At 37.2% G+C, this 14,032-nt stretch overlaps 1 protein-coding gene across 1 annotated transcript; it reads left to right on the top strand.

Annotated features, from left to right (window-relative positions):
- Positions 1-4,092: 4,092 nt before the first annotated feature.
- Positions 4,093-10,288, top strand: LOC306877935 (growth/differentiation factor 6-A-like). The gene is made up of 2 exons (XM_079429987.1): positions 4,093-4,561; positions 8,082-10,288. The coding sequence occupies exons 1-2, from the start codon at positions 4,225-4,227 to the stop codon at positions 8,960-8,962; spliced, it is 1,218 nt and encodes a 405-aa protein (XP_079286113.1). The 5' UTR covers positions 4,093-4,224; the 3' UTR covers positions 8,963-10,288.
- The last annotated feature ends 3,744 nt before the right edge of the window (positions 10,289-14,032 follow it).

The raw sequence follows: 14,032 nt of genomic DNA, 5'->3' as shown, positions 1-14,032 counted from the left end.
AATGTTCCAAGTGTGTTATGTAACGAGCAGCAAGAATTAACCCTTACATGGTCGAATGAGATTTAACAGGTCGGATTTATTGACTTGGTTTACCGATGACAGCCATACTAGTCATACCTCATGATTCGATCAAAAGTGACTTATAGAGCCTTGTTTTTGGGCACAATATTTATGGTTGATGGATGGAGTTTGACCTACACTCTTAAAAAAAAAGGTTTTTTATTGGCATAGATGGTCACATGAATAAACGTTAACATTCATGGAACCTTTCCATTGAACAAAAGGTTCTTTATAGTGGAAAAGGTTCTTAGATTATTATAATGTTCTTCACACTAAGAAAAAAAAAGTTAACTGAAAGGTTCTTTGGGGAACTCGGGATAGTTTTTCAAACAGAGAAACCGAAGTAGGCTAATTCTTTATTCGTGTAATCTTCAAACTAACATTTGAAGTGTAGAAATCAAGTTATTAGGATAGAATCCCAGGCTGACTTGCTGAAAAGTGGAAAAACTCTCACGTTGACCATGACTGGGAGACCATATACGATCAGAAAACCAGCTTAGTCTGGTTTGAGATGTTTATTTGCAGCAGGGTTCATACTTGAGCAGCTCTGCTGACCGTAAAGACTAAGTGCAGCGAGTGGAGGAGTCAGCTCTCCATGGTGCTGAAGTCAACTTAACCAAACGAGCGTCAAGTCATTCTCCAGATAAGGTTCTCCGTGTTAACTCAAGACGATTCAGTATAACATCCAAATTATGTCAGAAGACTGTGCAAACCTAGTTTTATACAAAAGATATGATTTTATTAAATCTCATTTGGTTTAATAAACTTTCAAGTTGATCAAAAAATGAAATCCAAGTTCAAGCCAATACGTGTGACCGACTGAATATATAGGCATAGCTATCTGCTGTTTGTTATCCGATTGGGGCGCAGTTATTGTAATATGGTGTTTCACTGTCCTCTGCTGGTAGATAATAGAACAACAAGTTACTGTTAAAATGTCTAAAACGTTATGTTGGAGAACTGATGCATTTGTAGAAAATGTCTATCCTAGAGTTAAACATTATGTTGTTAGAAAGTAGTTTACAAATCTGTAGACCAGTGGCATACAATAGATATTCACAGTATTAAGCATATCACTCAGTTATTATGGATATAAATATAGAGCCTTCCTGTAGCTCAAATAGTAGAGCATGGCGCTAGCAATGCCAAGGTCATGGGTTCGATTCCCAGGGAAAGCAAGAGCTGATAAAATGTAAAAACTGTAACTTGAATGCAATGTAAGTCGTCTGCTAAATGCATAAATGTAAATGTAATAAATAACAACGTCTCCACCATATATGCTACCTATGATAGCAGACAGAGCACAGTACTTTGCCAACCGTTTAGCCCTCTTTTTGGGCATCCCGAGTTGCTGAAACCCTCTCACAACCGGCCTGTGTGTGTGTCCTAAGCTGCCAAATATAAAAACAAATAATCTACCCCGATAACCTATCTCTGAAATAATATTTAGGAGTGGTTGGTACTTGATGACTTTGGTCATAAAAGCTTCCTCCATGCTAGAGTCAAAAGTGCATGCTACCTCCAAAACAAACACTTCTCTACACCTCATTAATCACAACAACATCAGGTGTATTGGCAGATAAAGAAGAAAACACTTCAGAATTATCACTGAAACACTGAAACATAGATGGTTTTACACAAGAATGTTTGTATGTTCTTACTAAAGGTGATAAATAATTTGAGATGTCTTTCACTATCAAGTCCACTATTCTGTTGTGGCGTGTTATGTACATTCCCTTGTAAGCATGACAGCCGTTCAAGATATGTGGCAGTGTTTCAGTGATCTGCTCTGTAGTGTGATGCAAACAATGAGGAACCTGAGTTGTAGGAAACCAGATAGAGAGGTTAAGTCTGGTAGGGAGGATTTGTAATCTGGCTTTTACTGTGAAATTAACAATGTCCTCACTGAGTGCAGTATTCTTCAGAAATGAATGTGAAACAGAATGATCAGCAGAGGGAAGACATGCAAGTTTTCCCTGAAGTTTCAGTCCAGTCCAGTGTTGTTTTTGTTTATATTGATGCAGTTCCAGGAGAGTTCGCCGAGCTCCTGCAGATGTTAATGGTTTACTATCACCACCGTATGTGACTGTTGCTCTGACATTTATAAAGGGATCAGTGATGATATCCTCCGAAACTCTCACGTTAGCATGGCTAAAACCATGCTAGCAGTTACATTCTCAACTCAACTTTAGAGCAATTTCAAAAACCACAATGGGTGCCAAAGTGCTGTACATAAAAGTTACAAAATTAATCGCATACAAGGCCAAAGTCTATAGGAGCTACCACCTGAGTTTCAGGCGTGATGTCAAAACATTCTGATGTTTAATGAATTTCTTGAGTTTAGTCTTTCAGGTAAATTGGGAAACTTTTTGCCGATGAGATGACTGGGGAAAAATATCCCAATTTAGTGAAGTGAAATACGGCCAAGTATGGTGACCCATCCAAAGTGCACACAGCAGTGAACACACACACACACACACACACACACACACACACAGTCCGACTCTCTAACCATTAGGCCACGACTTCCCACAATTAAGAATGTGTCTGACCATATATTTGTTGCTTGCATTGGAGTTTGTTGCGTTACATTTGAAAATGTTATGAGCTTGAAATAATATAATCGACCTACATCGACTAATTGAACATGGATTTTTCTGCGTTGTGTTATGTTATGTAGCTCTTTTTTAAAATGCAACGTTATTGATGTCCGCAAGGAGGCAGTGCAGCGCAAGATAACGGGACAAGTGAAGCTGGAGAATTAACTGGGTGTCTGCAGCCAGCTTTGTGAGGATAGAAGTGAAACTTTTTACATGACAGTTACAATAATGTCTTTCGGCTTTAGGACTTAAACATATACATTGACAGGACTGCTTGGGAATTAATTTGAACAAATTTATATATAATTGTATCCTACTGAAGATGGATTGAAGAAACTTCAAACATGTTCAAGTTATTTGGTCAGTTGTTGTGGGCTTACACTTTACAACAATAAATGCTCACCTAGCCTGTTCTTTCCCTTACTTGATTTAATCAGAAACTTTATTTTCTACGGGACTGGTGTAGTTCTTCGCGAGACGATGTGCCTGCAGTGAGGTGCTTGTAGCCAGTGCAATAGATCTGTGAATATTTTTGTCGACCTGTTAACCTCTGTCAACATGTTAGTCTACTTGGAAGGCCTAGCATCCTGTTGTGTTGCCTGGTGCAGAGACAGAGAGAAGACTCCCTCAGTGACTTATTTTATTTCAGGACAGACTGAGCAATTCATTTTTGGACAGAAATGGACAAAAAAAAACCTTTCTAAATTAGACTTTTAATTAATTTCTTTGTTAATATCTCAGATCATACATGCTATTATTTTAAGCCCTATTATGTATTCTTTATATCTATCTATCTGTCTGTCTGTCTGTCTATACAGATCTATACACATCTATATATGTGTTAAATGTATTATTCCTCTATAAATACTTAAAAAAAATAAAAAAATAAATGATAGCTACTGTGTGGTCTTTAATCTATCTATCTATCTATCTATCTATCTATCTATCTATCTATCTATCTATCTATCTATCTATCTATCTATCTATCTATCTATCTATCTATCTATCTATCTATCTATCTATCTATCTATCTATCTATCTATCTATCTATCTATCATCTATCTATCTATCTATATAATTATTATTATTATTAAAGAACACACATATTTAAGAAAATAAGGATTTTATGTAAGAAAGCACACTTATTATAATACTTATTCTTTATAATATGCTATTATTATACATGCTATTAGCATTGTCATCCTCATTAATAATAATAACAATGATACTAATAATAATAAATCCATAACTACTACTAGGGATGTTTTTAAATTAATTTTATATAGCAAATATTATAATGAAGTAAAAAAAAAACACACACAACTTAGGAGGTGTATAGAGAGTCTGGAAAAGTTCTCCAATAAATACAGGAGCGTCTGTGGAGTGGGCGTGACTCGTGAGAGTGTATCTGCAGCCTGGCGCTCTTGAGCGTACAGCGCACTTCACTTGAGACACGCAATACAGATCTCGCGCTGTCCGCGCTCGTGAAACAAACACAAACCAAAAAACCCGGCTTCACTGGGAGACACGGCTCGCCTTGACTTTTTTTGGGGACAGTAACACCATGGATGCCTTGCGAGCAGTCGCCTTTTACACGCTCTTCATTTTCCTTTGGAGTTTACCGTGTTGCCAGTCAGCTGCGCTTATATCGCAGAAAAGGAGCAAGGGTGCCAGGAGCGCGTATGATGGGCAAAGGTCACCCAAATTTCTTAAAGAGATTTTCGCATCCTCTCCGGGTGCGGGTCGTTGGGATGATTTAAAGGACCCGGTTGTGCCTCACGATTACATGATCTCTATATACAGGACTTACTCCGCCGCTGAAAAACTGGGGCTCAATGCAAGTTTTTTCCGCTCTTCAAAGTCTGCAAATACCATAACGAGTTTTGTAGACAGGGGAAAAGGTTTGTTTTCTTTTCTTTCATAAATTATCTGTCTGAATTATGCACTATGCATTTTCAATATTTAGCAACGAACCATTTTTTACTTTGAAATCTTTATTATTGTAATACAGGTTATCATTTAAAAAAAAAATGCTTTAACACAGACTTGAGCAACAACTTTCTGTTAGTCAAAAAAAATAAAGAAATACTCTTTGCTCTAAAAGCCATAAATAGACCTATAGATTATCATTTGAGGGAAAAATAATGAGATCTTCCCCTTAAATTGGATGAATAATTTTTGAGAGTTTGTTCATGTGCTAAGGGTTTGGTGATCACTCGTCCTGCTTGGGCCACAGTTCAGTGGTCAGCACGACCTCATATTTCGGCTAGTATAAAGTTATATTAGATTTACATTGACCCTAAGGTAACATGCCAATAAAACACTAATTGGTGCGTTTTCTAAATGAAGGCAATAAATCTTTCCCTTAACATCCTCGCGTGCAAGCAGTCCGGACTGTTCAGACAAACCTCATGCGAGGAAAAAAACCATATTATTAAATCGGCTTTTTTGTTGTTTTGAAAGGAAATATTTTATTTGTACAATACAAATACAGTCTCTTTGCTTTGAAACGTTAAAGACTTTTACTGCATTTTCTATTTAACAATGTTATGCGTATAAGTTGCAGTGAAATGGATTTGTGAGGTTTTACTGGATTTGTTTTCAACAAATAATTGTGTGAACACTGCGGGGGAAAAACGAACGCAAAGCATGCAACGAAAAGAGGAAGGCGGCGCAAACAGTGCACTTTTCCTCTGCAGACAAACGCGTTCGCAGAAAGAACAGAAGCGCCAACTGATTCATGAAAAAGCTTCACTTTCCTCACTGATTTTGATTTGATGTGTCATTGGCTATGACCCTTCACTGGACCCTCTGAGGGTTGCTTTGCATCAAACCGCTGATTGGAGTATTTGAACTGGGTGATCTAATTGAGTGTCCATGTCATAACATACCAAACACTGTCTATTCTCCAGTAATGAACTAGTTCAGCCAGTGGAACATCACCAAAAGGGAAGAGCAAAAACTGGACAGGACCTCACGTCTGTTTAGGTTTGGACAATTGTTTGGTTTTTGGGCATTTTGCTGGCTTTGTAGCCTTCAAATTGTGGAGAGTTTAGTGCATTACGCGGGGTTACAGATCAAAACGTTTTTTATAAGCATCTTAAAGTGCTGTAGCAATCGGTCTGTAACACTTACCATCAGCACTTAATGCAAAACCAAACCGTTCCAGTTGCCTGGCTGCACTACAGTGCCTTGGCTATATGCACCATGCGCGTCATTCGCTGCTGAATGTCATCAAGAATCATTTCCAGTCAAGCGCCGTTCAATTATGATAAGGCAGTAATCTTTTTGTGTAACAGGAAGGAATTTCCTCCAAAACAGATAAGACATTTCCCCAAATTTTAGATCGTTATGGTTGCAAGATCAGACAAGAACAAACGGAATGTATGAAAATTACTTTTGGCACTTGTAAGTAACTCATTAAAACGCAGATGGTGCCCCGGTAGCCACACCAAGAGACGTCTCTCTCTCTCTCTCTCTCTCTCTCTCTCTCTCTCTCTCTCTCTCTCTCGTCTTACAGAATCGAATTATTGGAGAAGAATGTTGATTGATTAAAAGCGAGCGATTGTTTGGCTGGAGTGATTTATGAATTTCTGTTAGTGGCCTTCACTTGTCTCGGTGATCTTGTTAGGCCGTCGCGTAAACTCGTCCCACTCTTGATGCATGGAGTGGTATTTTATATGTACAATAATCACTTTTGAACGGGGATGTTGTTTTTGGCGGAAGGGATGAAATATAAGCAGGGTGCATTTTAATGGGGTGGGTGGGAATTCAGAACTGTTAATTATTTGGTGACCTTGTATTCGATTTGTTTGAGGTCTTATAAAAACGCTAATGTGGACCATACGTGCACAGGAACGAAAACAAACATTTAATTTGAATTATTTGACAATTGTGTTCACGCATGGACAAAGAAAGTCAAAATAATAAAAATTTTCGTTTTGTTTGTTGTAAATATGAATTAAAACTACAAAATAATTGCCGTTTTTTTTTTTTTTAAGATTTGATTTAGTTTTAACTGCAGTGCAGTTATTTTGTATTTAAGCATTAAAAAGCAATCGGCTCTCGAACAGCCATATTACAATTAGTCTGGTGTTATTCAAAATTATGCACGTATTTATCTGGGATTTTGTTCAGGCTAAATGATATCTGTGCCCCAGGCGTACTTGGAGCGATAATAGTCTAGTTCGACAAAAATTCTTACATACACAAGCTCACATGAATTCAGATAAATGCTTCTCGTTTGGTCTGTCAGAGAGATAAAAGGCGGTGATAAAGTGCGACTAGGCCTCTGGATTCCTGAAGGGGAAAGAATGCATTAATTGTGCATTGTTCAACAAGTACAGTATGTCGCTTTGTGTCTGGCGCACTCTTTTTCCCCCACTCTCCCTCTTTCTCTCTCTTCCTCGCTATGGCTACCAGATCTTTACCTCTCTTATTTTGCGTATATACCTGTGCATACTTATGACAAATTATTTAGCAAACAGTTAAATTACAAAAACAAATAAATAAACTACATACCGTAATGGCGTAGATGTTCCAAATAGAACCAAAAATGCTTTGGATCCACATGAGAACATTTTTACGTTCTAAAAGTAAGTAAAACAATTCTAGTGCTTTAGAAAATTATATAGGTACCGGTGCTTTATTGACCCCTAAAACCAATTCTGATCTCCAGAACCTATATAGTTCCATCAATAATTTTTAATCCCCCCAAAAAACATCCATCAAAAATGTTTCTTGATAAATAGAGGGTTCTTTACTGAACGTGAGGTGTAGAATATCGAATAACTTTTAGTTTTAAGAGTGTAGACTTAGAGAAACCACACATTTTTTGCTTCACTGACCAAGCAAATATGATTTCTCTGAAAAGATTTGTCAACAATTAATTTGTGGGCTACAGTTGTTTCAGCTTCTTGTCTTTTTGTTGTCTAATGTTAGATGGATACTCTATTATACTTGATTTTGAGTGAGTCTGTCCCACTTTCTAACTTAAAAGACTAAAATAAAGCCTGATCTCTGAGAATGTGAGCCAGCAGACTGACTATTCAATCATGTATCCTCCTATAATTTTTTATCTAACCTACAAGCTACATTCTAATATGATTAAATATTTTTAAATGTTGTGCATGCTTGTTACCAAACTTCAATGAAACTTTTTAGAAAAAGAAAAACGGTAAATTATTTATCAAAACTAATGAAACCGAGTTACTCAGCTGCTGCATCTTCATCATCAACCTTATTTCTCCTTGTTGTTGTTTTTTAGCTAAGTACTCTTTTATAATCAATTTTGTGAGCATTTTCCATCTTAAAGACTAAAAGAGAGCCTAAAATAAGGTTTTAGGTTTTACCTGGCCTCTTTATGAGAATGTGAGTCACTCTAAGTGAATCTGACTGTAATTATTTCTCTTTATCTTGCAGACGATCTCACGCTCTCCCCTTTGCGAAGACAAACGTATCTGTTTGATGTCTCAACTCTCTCAAACAAAGAGGAGCTGGTCGGTGCTGAATTAAGGATATTTCGAAAACCGCCCGATGATGGCCAACCGTCCCCATCAGGCGTCTACACTCTTCATTTACTCTCGTGTAGATCAGAGAGGCCGTTGGCTTCCCGATCCCTTGATCTTCAGGATTCCCGAAAAGCAGAATGGGAGGTTCTGGACGTTTGGGGAATTTTTAAAAGCAGGCATCAAGGGCATCAGCTTTGTCTCCAGCTCAAGGTTACGCATGGCAAATCTGACACAGGAATTGACCTAAAGCAACTGGGTTTCCACCGGCACGGCCGAACGCAGCAAGAAAAGGCCATATTGGTGGTCTACACGCGGTCTAGGAAAAGAGAAAACTTGTTTAATGAGATGAAAGAGAAGATCAAGTCTCGCGGAGACGATGAGGAGGAGGAGGACAGCGCGCTGCAGTTCAAAGCGCGGCGCAGACGGAGAACTGCGCTCAATAACCGCCATGGGAAACGGCATGGTAAAAAGTCAAAATCGAGATGCAGCAAAAAGGCGCTGCATGTCAATTTCAAAGAGCTGGGATGGGACGACTGGATCATCGCTCCGCTGGATTACGAAGCCTACCACTGTGAGGGCGTGTGCGACTTCCCATTGAGGTCGCACCTGGAGCCGACCAACCACGCCATCATTCAGACGCTCATGAACTCCATGGACCCCAACAGCACGCCGCCGAGCTGTTGCGTCCCCACAAAACTCAGCCCCATCAGTATACTTTACATAGACTCCGGTAACAACGTCGTGTACAAACAATACGAGGACATGGTGGTAGAACAGTGTGGCTGTAGGTAGCGAATCACACACGAGGGTTTGGCACCAAGGCATAAAAACTTGAACGATGCGTAAAGACGCGCTTGAGCCGCCCAAACTGCGCATTCTCACCTATGCAAAAGGGATTCCTCACCAGATACTTTTTTTGACGATTTGAACGATCTCCACCGGCCACTGTTCACGGTTGTGCCAAGAGCGCATGTACAGTTTCTCTAGACTTGGAACAAAATGGTGTTTTAGGAGGTTCGTCGTCATTTTTCCTTAAACATGCTGGGTTTCTTTTTGTAATTACGTGTCCAAAAACCCTAAATATTTCTTTAACGAGTCGTCTCTCGGACGAGGCAGGTAGAAGAAACGCCAGATTAAGTGCGTAACCGTCTGGACAGGATTCACTGAGGATTGTGTTACACCATTATCTCTGTGGACTCAGAAGAATGTAGAGACGGGCACCTGTTCAAACTCATCTGTTAGTTATATGGATAAGATACTGTATGGTATATGGATGATAATGAATGAGCAAAACGCAGTGCCCTGGAAACGCTTTTTTATGACCACCAGTGCGTAATTTTCAGGCATTTTCAGCTTTTGGGGGTAAAAGTGAATGTACCAAACACTAAATAAGACATAAAGCGATTCTGCTTCATCCTTACAGAGAGAAAGAGAGAGAGACTGGCTGACTGATGCTTTTTTTGAGGCGCATGGTTCTCGAGTAAATGTTTTTTGAAGTGCCTGGACCTTTCCACAAAATATCATTTTGTACTTTCTGAGAAGACAAAAAATGGAAATCCATCAACGTTTGCATCTTTACAAAATGCACTTCCGCAACTGTCCAAGTAGTCTGGAAGGAGCGTTTTTCCTATCGACTGACAAGGAAAAAAAGAGACTCGAATGCGAAATTATATTTAAATGCACATTAGCTTTGAATGCACTGTTGTTCATTTTATGAGCTGTAAATATTTGTAAAGTAAAACCTAATGTGCAACTTATGAAGAAATGTAAAACCACATTTCTTTGTTAATAGTACATTTATAAATGCACTCAAATCGCTATAATTTCTATTCTATAATTATTTTATTATTTGTGATGTACAGAGTTTCATGATAATCGTGTATTTCTTACGCTGATAAAACAAATTTAATTTAAAATGTATTCATTATTGCTGAGGGTGGAAATACCATTATCGATGTCTACCTCATAATTGCATAGAATCTACGTTCTGAGGTGCATTCAGCTAGAGTTGAAGGTTTTTCCCAAATATATATAAATATATATACAGTATATCAATGGATAATAATCCACACTATTACTGTACTAATAAAAAAATGAATGCACTTTGTGTGGTGCCACTGACTCCTAAGATCCATTTAAATCTTTTGACTTTAAAACCTCTGAAATATTTGAATTAGCCTATATATCAATCATAGTTTTTAACTAGATGTCAAATGACCTACAGATCATATTAAAAAAGTTACAGTTTTTTTATGTAATCTGTAAAATCTATCGGAGCAATCAAGGGTCATAATTATATATGTATATATTTATTATAATATATATATATATATATATATATATATATATATATATATATATATATATATATACTGTATACATACTATTTAATGGATCTGTCTTAGAAGGTGCAAAAATGTGTGGTGCAACTGACTCTCCAAATACTTTTTATTTTTAAATAATTGAAATTGTTAAGTATATCAATGAAATGTCAGGATGATCAGAAAAAAAAAAAAAAAAATCTGACTTGGTTAAAATTGTTTAATTTAATTTGTAAATTCAGCATGTCAGATTTTCTCAATATTTTATGTACATATAGAATTACTGATTTTTATTTTCTCCCACATGCAGTTTTTGGTAAAAAAAAAGCACATTGTATGGCATAAACTACACTGGAAGTCCTCATATGTTATCAATCTCTCAAACATTTTAAAAGGGAAAGTAATTTTTATCAGTGAGGTTAAATAATTGTCCCGGGAAACAGGAGATGATGATCTCATAGAAGCCACTGCAGCAGCTGTTGAAAACCATGTTCCAAAAAAATCCTATATGCTTGTTGTTTTCCTGTAAACTGCATTTTGGCTTCCATCACTCTTAGTTTTTTAACGACATAAATTAAACATGATATCAGTGTCCTGCATAAAAACTTAATGCTTTATAGATTAGATTAAACAATTTGAATTAGGGAACACACAAGTGCCATTCTCTTGGGCCTGTGTAGATGATTTAGCTTCCCCCCCCCCCCCACATTTAAGTGTCATTCAGAGTTAAAAAGTTTCAATGCTGTGTGAAGTCTAACATTTCTATTCTTTTTTCACTCAGCAGCTTCTTTTCATGTGTCCATCTTTTGTTTCCATTCTACTGACAGATCCTCTCCTGAGATAATCCAGCTCTTCACCTGATCTGTTTCACATTTTTATTAGCTCTCAGACAGTTTTAAAACCTCATGGGATTTCTGTTGCTCGTTTTCACAGTGCATTATTAGCAGAGTTTTTATCCTCGCATACGTTTCTGCTCCAATAATCAGGCCCGTGTAATGGTACTAATATGTCGTAGAGTAATGCCTCTCACAATCACCTCTCAGTGTTTGAATTGTGTTGAAATGTGGACCGCAGAGATTTAAGGAAATACATCTCCAGCGTGGATCTGAGTGTATGAGCAACAGGCTGTTTTCCAATAAATTAGCCCTCCGCAGGTCAAGTTTCCTTAACACTGTAATGTTTCCCAATCTTCAGATGAAAAGGTTGAAGGGAGGGATTCCTTCCATATAGGCATCGGCCTTGGCCTGGAAGCAATTAGGAAATTGCTTTGAAATGCTATATGTTGTCCAGACTCTGTTACAGTATCATGTCACTCTACACATGTTTGTTCAAGGAGGCGAAAAAGATGCTAATGTGCTCTTTAGCTGTCTCAGTGAATGACACTTACAATGATAATGTCTTTCAGAATGAGGATGGAGACAGCATGCACTGTGTCAGGTGGGATCTCATCACCCATTACAGGTCCTATTAGATCTGTCTAAACAGATGGAAACACACGAGAACTCATTCTGCAAGATTTATCATCTTCCCAGTAACATTTCACAATAGGTTCATTAACATTAGTTAATTCATTAGATATCATGATCTTGAACAGCATTATTTCTTTAAGATTTATATATAGTGCATGCATATGTAGTATTTATTTAAAACAAAATGTTTATTTATATATATATATGTGTGTGTGTGTGTGTGTGTGTGTGCACATATATGCACGTTAACAACTTCAAATGTTTAAAAAAAATATTAGAATATGTATGTATATATATATATAATATATATAATTATGCACATTAACAACTTCATATGTCAGAAATGTATATGTAGATCTTAACCGAAATTGTTGAATTGTTGAATATAAAATATTTTTCTTATTTCACGTAATGTGTAGAACCTGGTTTCTACTCACTAAAACTTTATAGTGGACAGCATGAATTAAAGGTTGCGTCGAAAGACACACATGGGATAAGTTTACTTTGGATAAAATAATGGGGATTGCCTTGTTAGATATGACAGGCTTCATGTCAGCTTGGCCGTATTTTGCATTTGGATCCTTATTTGAGGTTTTCCGGCACTTTCGAGCATGAAACTGATCAGAATCTGTTTCTTAATCCTTCTAGAACATCAGTGAACTTTTAAAGGATAGAAACAGGAGACCGACTGCATATCCGAGACTGTCTCTTATTTGATTATGATTTATGAAATAATGGCCGGGTTCATAGAAAGAGTAGATGGAGATCGGAATGCAGGAGATACAGAGGGTGTTTAGCAAAATGGAATGCAGAGTTTACCATTCCGGGTTCCTCAGTGCATTCCTGGACTCGGTGCTGCATTAAGTAAATGGCTGTTCCTGGTCATTGGAGAGCTATCTTCTACTGTCGGGAATGCCTCTTGAGACATCACTGTTTATTTGAATGTTATGTCTAATGTGTGTGAGTGTTTTTTTCTTTCATAAAATCGTACAGTGAAATGCCTGGCAGACAGACAGATACCTTTCAGTGCAGTTTTGGGGAATGTTCTTCATAAATAGCCTTGACACATCACATCTGTGCATGGAGCTATCAGACAGGATTTCGACTGTGGAGGCCTCTGGTAATGCTTAATCTTGAAGATATACAGTTTAGATTCTTTCTTGATTCTGGGAAGCTCTCGTAATCTTACAAATCAGTTGCTAATAATGGATTCATCAAATAGACATTAAGAAAGCATAATTCAAAAGTGGGACAAATTATATTTTAATACAATGCTTAGCTGACAGCATTTGAGGTGCAATGTTGGTTACCCCAAATATGTATTTAAATGTTTTCCTTATTTTTTTAAAAGCAAAATCTGGTTTACAGTGAGACACTTACAGTAAAAGTAAATGGGGCCAGTTCATAACATCAATAGTTTCAATAGTATAGCCAGAAGATATAAAATTACAAAATGTGTGTTAGCATGATTTTAGTATGAGAAAATCGCTTACTATTTCTGTGTATAGTTATATGCGGTTTTACAACTTTGTCGCCAAAACAGTGCCGTGCCATAAACCCTAAAATGACTGTAAAAACAACTTGACTGCTAAAGTTTAAAAAGATTAATTGTACAGCTCAAATAATGAACAAATTATAAGAGAAGAATTTGTGTAAGAGATTTTATAAAACCATAAGCGTCACATTTTTGCTCCATTTACTTCCATTGGAAGTAACTCACTGCAACTTTGATTTTTACATTTTTAAAGAAAAATAGGGACAAGCAAAAATTATTTTTTGTAATAATCAACATTATACCCCAAATGCTGTATGTTACAGATATGGATACATGCAAAATGTCAAAAATGCCCATTTAAATACACATTGAATTTTTTTTATTTTGTTTTGTTTTTAATGATTCAAATTTATGGTTTAAAGCAAGGGCAGGACATGTGTCAGGAGCCTGCTCGTAAAAAACTGAATGGGCAGAGAGACAGATCAAAAGCCAGTAAGGAGGAGTGTGTGTTTGAGGAGACAGAAGGACTGCAGCGCACACAGATGGGAAGATGGAGGGTGGATGAGAGCATGCTTGA

This window comes from Barbus barbus, assembly GCF_936440315.1.
Source record: "Barbus barbus genome assembly, chromosome: 12".
Classification (NCBI taxonomy): domain Eukaryota; kingdom Metazoa; phylum Chordata; class Actinopteri; order Cypriniformes; family Cyprinidae; genus Barbus; species Barbus barbus.
This window is presented reverse-complemented; position numbering and strand designations above follow the sequence as displayed.